The sequence below is a fragment of the Lutra lutra genome, chromosome 17, assembly GCF_902655055.1.
Source record: "Lutra lutra chromosome 17, mLutLut1.2, whole genome shotgun sequence".
NCBI lineage: Eukaryota > Metazoa > Chordata > Mammalia > Carnivora > Mustelidae > Lutra > Lutra lutra.
In genome coordinates this window covers 51,254,242-51,263,622 of record NC_062294.1, presented here as the reverse complement: position 1 = coordinate 51,263,622, position 9,381 = coordinate 51,254,242, and the positions used below count along the sequence as shown (strand labels likewise).

Sequence of the window (9,381 nt, the reverse complement as noted above, 5' to 3'; positions counted from 1 at the left end):
CTACTGTATGCCATGCCTGGTCTAGGCCCTGGGAATACAGCATGAAACCACACAGCCAGACCCTGCCCTCCAGGATTTGGTCACCAAATCCCAAGGTCGAGAAGGGACACAAACTCCCCTTCACCACCCTCCAGATCCCATCTGCCTTCGAGAAATTTCCCCGTGTGTCTCTTACGTAACATCCCTGGTGCTTGGCAAAGGGGCTGGCATAGAGTCTTTGGATTTCCAACACCTATTTACTGAATGCTTAACTTTGTGTCCGGCCTTGTGGTCCAGAACTGGGGATCTGACTGTGACCAAGGGACATCTAGTCACTACCTTCATGGATCCCGCTCTCCTTGTTTATTGTGTGCACGCACGCAAGCTTTCTACCTTTGTGTGTGTGTGTGTGTGTGTGTGTGTGTGTTTCTCTGTGTGTGTGTGACAGATCACTCAAGGTGGCAGGACAGTTGGCCAAGTCATGTCTTCTGGAAATGATATACAAATGGATACAGAGTCCTTAAACTCCTGATGCCCTTATAGGTCCAAAAAAAAGCACATAGATGAACCCCTTAAGACCCCAGAGTCAGAAACACCGGGTTAACACCCAGTCTCCACCACTTTTGAGTCCTATCAGAGCCACAATTTCATCCTCTGTAAATTGGGATAATGAAGTCCTTTGCAGAGTTGGAAGGGTTCGTTGAGACTGATGCATAAAGGATGACCAGGCACACGGGACAATAAATGCTCAGTAAATGAATGCAGAGTAACCACAGCCGGGTGGTTGTCAGCATTCCGTGACAATCGGGGCCAACGTGCCGGCACCAAGTAGGTATTCAGTGAAGGAGGGACAGACAGCCAGATCCTTCTTCGTTGAGTAGGAATCCATTTAACCACTTTAAAGGGAACGTGATGAAGACAACAGACTGTGAACTATCTTGTTTGGATTCCACTACTGCTGCTTACCAGCGGTGCGATCGCACGCAGATTACCTCTGGATTCCTTCGTAAAACCTAGTAATTGCCTCAGCCTGCTTCTGAGTTTGAAATAAATCAATAGATGGAAAGCGCTTAGAACACCTCCTGGTACGCAAGGACGATACGGAGTTTTAGGATTACTGCTCTACCTTCCACACTGCACAACGAGACCGCCCCCCAATTCAGGCCACAACCGGCCAGCGGCAGCCCCCTTCCTCGACTCAGAAAAGTAGCGGAGAGGAGCGCGCACGCGCAGTGGGGCAGTCTTACAGGAAGGAGGCCCGGGCCGCCCGGCGGGTGGCCATCTTGGTAAAGGGCAGCGACGGCAGCTTCTTGACGTCATCAGTCTGCGCTACGTGCGGGCAGCCGGCGGTTTGGGTCGCATCGGGAGCGGTGGGTAGGTGGGGAGGGTGGGCGGCGGCGCCGGGCGCTGTCGAGGGTGAGTGGCTGAGGGGAGTGATGGGGGAGGCGGCCGTGGCCGCAGGGCCGTGCCCGCTGCGCGAGGATAGCTTCACGCGCTTCTCGTCGCAGAGCAATGTGTACGGGCTGGCGGGCGGTGCGGGCGGGCGCGGGGAGCTGCTGGCCGCCACCCTTAAAGGCAAGGTACTGGGCTTCCGCTACCAAGACCTCCGACAGAAAATCCGTCCCGTGGCCAAGGAGCTGCAGTTCAACTACATTCCCGGTGCGTGGCGCCATGGGGTTGGGGGGCCTCGAACTTGGTTTCTGAGGCTCTAAGCTGGGTCACTGCGGTGAGAGAATGGAACCTGTGTGACTGAAAGGGATCAAGGCTGATAATCGGGAGGCATCTTGTCAATGGTTAGGGTTCAGGATTCCTCAGATCCGGAGGTTAGGATCCCTCGTACCACGGCTGTGATCCGGATTCACAGGGACCGGGAGATGATGGTAATTGCCATGGTCAGAGATTAGTGAGTCCTAGAGATCAGGGGTCACCATGATTGCATATATAGGGTTCTGCCTGACGTGCACTTTGTCCCCTCCCAGTGGATGCAGAGATTGTCTCCATCGACACCTTCAACAAGTCACCCCCAAAGCGGGGCCTGGTGGTGGGGATCACGTTCATCAAGGTATCCAGGCCCCCTCCATCTACCCATTCCCTCCTTACAGTCCATGTACGTCTGACCCAAATCCCTCTCACTGCCCCTGCTCTCCCCTGAGGCCAGTTTCCTACCTCAGGATTCAGGGGACAAGGGCAGCCCCTTCCTTAACATTTACTGCGACTACGAGCCTGGCTCTGAGTACAACCTTGACTCCATTGCGCGTAAGTGTGGCCTCAAGGGAAGGAGGGATGGGGAAGATGGGAGGGGGCACCTGTCGGGTGCCCGGTCCCCATCTGAGTGTGCTCCCCTTACAGAGAGCTGCCTGAACCTGGAGCTCCAGTTCACTCCTTTCCAGCTGTGCCATGCAGAGTATGTAAGCTGCAGGTGTCATACAACAGAGAGAGTGTGTGTGTGTGTGTGTGTGTGTGCGCGTGTGCTCACAGTGGAGGCTCCTGCCAACAAGGCAACAAACCTGCCTGTAGACAGTCAGACTCCAGTTTTGTTTTTTAGAACATTGTGCTTTTAAAGTGGCTGTGGACCATCCTCAGCCCCGAGCTAGCTAATCTGAGAGCTGATTGAGCACCTGTGTTCTGGACATCTAGAATCTTGGGTTCCGGTGTGCTAGATTTGGATCTTGCAAGATCCAGAGATACTGAGATTTCTAGAGTTACAAGTTCTGAGATCCCAAGATTTTAAAATTCTGCAGTTTGGTAATTCTGAGATTCTTTAGTGATAAAGTCATTCTCCTATTTTTTATTCTCATATTTCAAGGAGACGGAATACAGACCATCTAGAATGTGAGGTTTCTAGAATCCCAAAGTGTGAAAATTCACTTGAGCTCTGAGTTCCATTTTAGAGCACCAGTGGTCTAGCACAATGAGTAGCCAAGTTTTTTTGTTAAGGGCTAGATCCTCTATCTTTCTCTTTTTTTTTTTAATAGGGAGAGAGATCACAAGTAGGCAGAGAGGCAGGCAGAGAGAGAGGGGGAACGGGCTCCCCGCTGAGCAGAGAGCCCGATGCAGGACTTGATCCCAGGACCCTGAGATCATGACCTGAGCTGAAGGCAGAGGCTTAACCTACTGAGCCACCCAGGCACCCCTAGATCCTCTCTCTTATAACTACTCAGCTGTGCCACTGTAGCAAGAAATTGATACTTTGTAAATAATTGGTGTAGCTGTGTTTCAATAAAACTTTATTTATAGCAACAGGGGGTAAGTTGGATTTGGTCTGTAGGTCATAGTTTGCCAGCCTCTGGTTTAGCAGGTGAGAATTCTAGAAGTTGATGTTCTGGATTCTAGGATTTGGATGTTCTGCTCTTTTATGGTGGCAGTTTCTAGAAGTTCGAGTATTTCAAAGGAGGTGGAAAACAGAACTTCTGGAATACCGGAGTTCTAGATTAAAAAGGTTCTGGTATTCTAGAACACGAGAGCCCCATGTTCCGTGCCCGAATTCACAGCCAGAATGAGGGTTCTAGCAGGTGAGGGCTCTAGAAACAGAAGGTTTCTGCGATTCTGAGATCAGAAAGTTCTGCCACACTGGGGCTCTAGATTTCTCTGCTTTCAGGGTCCAGGTCGGGAATCAGCTGGAGACAGTGTTTCTCCTGAGTGGGAATGACCCAGCCATTCATCTGTACAAGGAGGTGAGGCAGAGGGAGGCACGGTGGGCAGGGCCCTGCCCGGGCTGCCACGGGCTGGTGCTGGGTGCGAGGCTGGCCACTGACTCCCAGGTCGGGGGTTGGGTGGGGGTTGGTCTTGGTTCCCCCAGAACGAGGGGCTGCATCAATTTGAAGAACAGCCCGTGGAAAACCTCTTCCCAGAGCTCACGAACCTGACCAGTAGGTAAGAGAGCCCCTGGAAAGCGAGGCCCATGGGGATGGGAGCAGGGAGCCTCAGAGAAATCAGGGACAGCGGGGATAGAGATGACCTCTATAGAAATTGGGCAGGGGAGGGCACTTCAGCAAACTCAGGCCACTTGGGAGAAGCTGGTCAATGGTGGTGTTACAGAGAAAACACAAAACAGACTCAGGGAGATCTAAGAAGGTGGGTGGTAGGGGTAACCTCAGAGAAATCAGACTCCCCAGCAGGGTCCCAGGGCTACAGGAAGGGGGTGGATGCTCCTTGAGGGGCAGAACATGGGGCCAGGACCCAGTGATGCCCTCCGGCCATACTGTCCTCCCACCCGCCCACCAGTGTCCTCTGGCTTGACGTCCACAACCTCCCTGGCACATCCCGGCGACTCTCCGCCCTTGGCTGTCAGAGCGGTTATGTCCGAGTTGCCCACGTGGACCAGCAAAGCCAAGGTGACGGCTGCGATGGGGGCCGGGCAGGGGGCTAGGGGCTGGGGACAGGGCCCTGAGTTCCCCTCTTCCCCCACAGAGGTCCTGCAGACATGGACGATCCTGCAGGACGGTCCCATCTCCCGGGTGATTGTGTTTAGCCTCTCAGCCCCCAAGGGTGAGCTTCGGGCCTGTGGGGGGTGGGCAACTCCACAGGCTCGGCCCCCCCACACCTAGATTCATGCCCTTTTCCCAAAGTGTCCGACCCCTCCGCATCTCCCTCATCCCTCCCGGGCCCACTCCCTCCCCTTCGTGCTCTCTGACTGTACTTCAGTGACTTACTGCCCCCCATGGTCTAATCGAGACCTAACCTGGTGTTGAACTTCTGCCTTTCCCTTGGTGGTCTAACCCACAACCTGCAGACTTCCTCTGTTCCTACACCTCCCCCCCTTCCCCACCCTCCCCACCCCCCAGGCCTCGTCACCTGTCTCTTGCTGCAATCTAAGCCTGAGCTCTTCTCCAGCCCCACCCCCAACCCCAGGGACTCCACGCTGCCCTCCTCCTCCTCCCCCGGCTCCCCTTTACCTGCACCTGTTCCTCCGTTCCTCTTGCTGGGCCCTTCCCTGGCAGTTCCCTTCCCCTGACATTTGTAGGCTACCCCCTGGGTTGGTCTTCACTCCTCTCCCTCCTGCTCTGGCCTCACACCTGCTCCTCTTCCTGGCGTCTCCCCTCCCTGACCTCTCGTGATCTGACCTCGATGCATCCCTCCCTGGCACAACTTCGGGTCTCCGCCTTCACACAGAGTAGGGGGGTGTGAGGAGCCTGGAGCCTGTCCCCTCAGTGCCCCCCATCCGTGTCCCTTCTCCAGAGACCAAGGACCCCACACAGCGGGAAGAGTACAGCGTGCTCGTGGCCAGCATGTTGGAGCCGGCAGTGGTGTATAGGTGAGGGCTTGTTCCAGGTGGGGCGGGTCAAGGTGGTTGTGCCCCGAGGAGGGGAGCGTCAGTGTTTGGGTCTGGAACTGGTCGGGGCTACATTGAGGCCTTGGGATGAGAACCGAGATGCCCACTACCCCCAGACAAGTGTGTGGGCAAGAGCTTTTGAGCCGACTCGGCGCGTAAGAAAGCCTTGATTCAGAGGGTTGGCCAGTTTCTGGGGCGTACCTCTTCCCACTGTGGTGGGTTTCAAGTCAGCTGGCAAAATTTCTGGAAAATGTCGCAGTCTGCTCTCAGGAGCCAGAGCCAGCCAGCTATGGCTCCCCTGGTGGGCAGCACAGGTGTCCAAGTGGGGTCCGAGCCCCCCACGCCAGCCTCCCAGAGGCCTTATGCATGTCCAGACTGGAGGCAAGGGTGTTGCCAGAAAGGGCAACAGGGTCCTCTGTGCAGGGGTGAGACGGCCCCGCCTCTAGGGGGCAGTGTGGGTGGGTGTCCCTTCTGGGCAACAGTGAACAGTCTGAGGGAATGATTTGGGTTCCCCTTGGTGGATGTGCAGATGGCCAGGCTGGAGACGAGGGGGTCTGGGTGTCGGGAGGAACAGCTTGGCCCAGACTTGGGAAGGGGAAGCACTGTGGGCCCCCCAGCCCCGGCCTTCCGCCTAGAGGGGGCAGGCACTGTGGTGTGACTTTGGTCTTCCTGCCGCATCCGGGGACCCTCAGGGACCTGCTGAGCCGGGGCCTCGAGGACCAGCTTCTCCTGCCCGGCAGTGACCAGTTTGACAGCGTCCTCTGTGGCTTGGTCACCGACATGGATCTGGACGGGAGGCCTGAAGTCCTGGTGGCCACCTACGGGCAGGTGGGGCTGAGGGATGGGACCACGGCCGCGTGTCCCCTCCCACTGCCCCGCATCCCCTGTGACCCTCGCACCCGCCCCCAACCCCCTGCAGGAGCTGCTCTGTTACAAGTACTTCGGCCCGGAGTGCGGGCTGCCCCAGGCCGAGCACGGATTTCGCCTGCTGTGGCAACGGGGCTTCTCCAGCCCGCTGCTGGCCATGGCGCACGTGGACCTGACCGGGGATGGGCTGCAGGAGCTCGCCGTGGTCTCCCTGAAGGGCGTGCACATCCTGCAGGTAGCCGGGCTCCCCACCTTGGGTTCCCCTCGCTGAGCCTGACCTTGGGGTGGGGGTGGGGGGGATCAGTGCACCCCTGTTCTGTCAAGGAAACAGAAGGGGACGGGGAGACACCCCACGAGGAGGTGCATTCGGGGGCCCGACCGCACAAGAGCTCGGCAAACCTGAGCCCACCTTCAGCGGGGGGACCGTGGGTCACTGGCCCCCACCCCCGGAGGAAGGAGTAACTGTTTCCAGGAGGCAGTTCCTGTTGGCCAAGGACAAGTCCCGAGAGACGGGGCAGATGGGGCAGCCAATCGGGAGGGGACCGTCCTGCCAAAGGGAACCCGCCCGGGCAGCTGTCAGCCCCCAGCCACCCTCAGCCTCCCCACCTTCAGTCCTTGGCTCCGAGCCCTTTGTCTGACTCTCTCCCTTTGCCCTTCCTGCAACCCCTACCCCCTTCCCTGTGCCCTAACCTCAGTCCTTCCTCTGGGGTCTAACCTCTGCCCTCCACAGCAGGCGGGGACTTACCCTCCCTGTAGTCCAACCTCCAGCCCTCCCGCAAGCAGTCTCCGGCTTTCCCATGGCATCTAACTAACCTTGAACCTTCCCGCTTTGGCCTGACCCCTGAACCTCCTGTAGTGAACCAGCCCTTGAGCCTCGGGCTCTGCCGTCCGGCCTGCTGCCACACTTAGACCCGCTCACTCCCACCGCATCGCAGCCCAACTGCCATAACCCCCGCTGGGATCTAGTACCCAACCGCTCCAGTGGTCCAGGGTCTAACCCTAACCCCCACTGCAGCTTATCCAGTCTGACCTCTGACATTTCCCCTGTGGCCAGCCGCCACCTCTCAGGCTGTGCTCTACTTTTGTTTCCTGGCATGTTGTTTGCCTTTTGCTTGCCTCTGGTCTACCTCCAAGGCCCTGTCTCTGGGGTCTAGCCTGGGTGCTTTCTCTCAGAGGTCAAGGGTACTGGCTCCTCTGCAGCCTTTGCCTGGGTCTTTTCCTACATTCTGTACCTCAATGGAATGGTCGAGGTTAGACCTCAGCAGAAAGGAGAAAGGCTGGACCCCAGTGGAGAGGTCTGAGGTTAGAGCCTAAACCGAAAGGACATAGGTTAGATCCCAGTGGAAGAGGCTGGGGTCCAACCATGGGACAGAGGACTTCCCTTTACTGTGGCCGAACCATCCCCTCAACCCTCTGCCCTCATTCAAGCCATGTCACTGTAATCTCTTCTGTCCCTTCTATTGGGGTCTAGCCTGAGACCCTCCAACCAGGGTCTCACTCTGTCCCTCATGTGGTGCCACATTCTTCCCTTTTTCACTTTGCTGGTTTCCTTCTGCCCCTTATCAGCCTGTCCTTTGTCATCAAGGTCTCACCTTTGTCTCCCCCACTGTGGTCTAACTTCAGCCTCACTACCGTACAATGTATGTCTCTCCCGTGTTTCGGTCCTTCCCTATCCCTTCTGAGTTCAAACCTCACATCCGCACATTTTGGCCGAGGCTCTGTCCCTCCCACTGGAAATTCACCGAAGGCCGTCCTCCTGGGTCTAACCTTCACTCCGTCACAGAGACCCATTCCCACCCCACACGCTGGTCCCCTCTCTGACCTCCCGCCACCGAGCTCCCGTGTGGTCTAACCTGTGCCCCTCCTGATCTTTCTCAGCACCGGCCCCCTCTTGTTCCCCACAGCACAGCCTGGTCCAGGCATCAGAGCTGGTTCTGACCCGGCTTCGGCATGAAGTGCAACAGAAGAAACATCAGTCACAGAGACCTGGGGACAGGGCAGGTCCGGGGCCCACTGAGACCCCGGCCTCCTGAGCTCCCACCCACTGCCCGTCCCAGGCCCAGGGGCAGTCACTGGAGTAATCGCCTCTAGCCGTTCACAGTGGGGAAGCCTCCTGAAGGAAGAGAGGGTCTCCCCAGGTCCCCCAGGATGGTGGAACTGGGAGTCAGTGCTCTGACTCTGACCCCTTGTGCCCTGCAGGCCTGGCTGATGCACTCCTGTCTCTGTACCTCAGTGTCCCCATTTGAAAAATGGGACAATCTCACCCCCCCCCCCCCGACACCCCCATGGAGACTTGGTCAACCTGTGATTATTTATATGTCCAGAGGAAGCAGACTTGAGTTGTCTTCATTCTTTTGTTCTGGCAAGTGTTTGACAACTGCGGTGGGCCAGGCTCACCATGGCTCACCATGGCCACCATTGTTGGGTGCTGGATTCTCCCAGAAGAATAGGAGAGAGGGGCACATGGGGAGAGAAAAATCCGAAGTTCAACCTAGAAGTGGGACTGAGGTGAGATCCTAGTGTAAACCTCAGAGGACAGAAATGAGGACCTGCCATAAAGGCTGAAATGAAACCAACGTGGAAGAGATTACAGAAGCCAAGGAAAAGGACTGAGGTTAGACCCCCATGGGAAAAGTACAGAAATTAAGCCTCAGAGGAAGGATATAGGTGAGAAGGGCTGTTGTGGGAAACTGTGGTCAAATTGCAGCAAAGGGTTTGAGGCTAGACCCCACCACCACCACCATGAATAATGCTGAGGTTGGACCCCCAACAAATTACTGTGGTTAGACTTTGTGCCAAGGGCCCAGGTCAGACCCCAGCAGAAAGCAACTGAGTTTAGATCCCAGTTGAGGCATGCTGAGATGGAACCCAGGAGGGAAAGACCCCTGCTGGGCCATGCTGAAAGGCCCAGGATTAGACCTGATTGGACTGGAAAAGACTGGAAAGCCCAGGGGGTCCAGGAACTAGGGAGTCTGAGACAGGGCTGATTTCCCTGGCCCAAAGCTGGGAGGCCTTTAGAAATTGCTCCCTCCTGTGGCCCTGTCTAAGGCAAGGGAGAAGGAAGCAAAGGCCTGTATTTGCAGGACCAGTGGAGGGTAGGAATCAGGAGAACTCTTGCCCTCCCCCACAGGCCAGGAATAGTTTCTGGGGTAGGGGGGATTGTTGGGGAAGAAATTCCTGAGCGGGATCCAGGCTGGTGGGGAGGGTGGGCTTTTTCGTCCTTGGGACAGGGCTTGGGTGGGACTCCTGCTTCCTGGGGCAGA

General features: G+C 56.7%; 1 protein-coding gene across 2 annotated transcripts; it reads left to right on the top strand.

Annotated features, from left to right (window-relative positions):
- Nucleotides 1-1,327: 1,327 nt before the first annotated feature.
- KPTN (kaptin, actin binding protein) lies at nt 1,328-8,486 on the top strand. Of its 2 annotated transcripts, none has more exons than XM_047712288.1 (12): nt 1,328-1,638; nt 1,959-2,041; nt 2,151-2,235; nt 2,329-2,383; nt 3,578-3,653; nt 3,779-3,852; nt 4,204-4,313; nt 4,390-4,467; nt 5,158-5,233; nt 5,944-6,079; nt 6,171-6,353; nt 8,023-8,475. In XM_047712288.1, the coding sequence occupies exons 1-12, from the start codon at nt 1,416-1,418 to the stop codon at nt 8,149-8,151; spliced, it is 1,308 nt and encodes a 435-aa protein (XP_047568244.1). In that variant the 5' UTR covers nt 1,328-1,415; the 3' UTR covers nt 8,152-8,475. The 2 variants fall into 2 exon arrangements, with proteins under 2 accessions (XP_047568244.1, XP_047568245.1); XM_047712289.1 differs by having other exon boundaries at nt 1,352-1,638; nt 2,138-2,235; nt 8,023-8,486.
- The last annotated feature ends 895 nt before the right edge of the window (nt 8,487-9,381 follow it).

Coding starts and splice junctions, on each gene's coding strand:
- KPTN (XM_047712288.1), top strand. CDS start 1,416: ATGGGGGAGGCGGCCGTGGCCGCAGGGCCGTGCCCGCTGCGCGAGGAT. Junction 2,042..2,150: donor TGGGGATCACGTTCATCAAG/GTATCCAGGCCC, acceptor TTCCTACCTCAG/GATTCAGGGGACAAGGGCAG. Junction 6,080..6,170: donor TGGTGGCCACCTACGGGCAG/GTGGGGCTGAGG, acceptor AACCCCCTGCAG/GAGCTGCTCTGTTACAAGTA.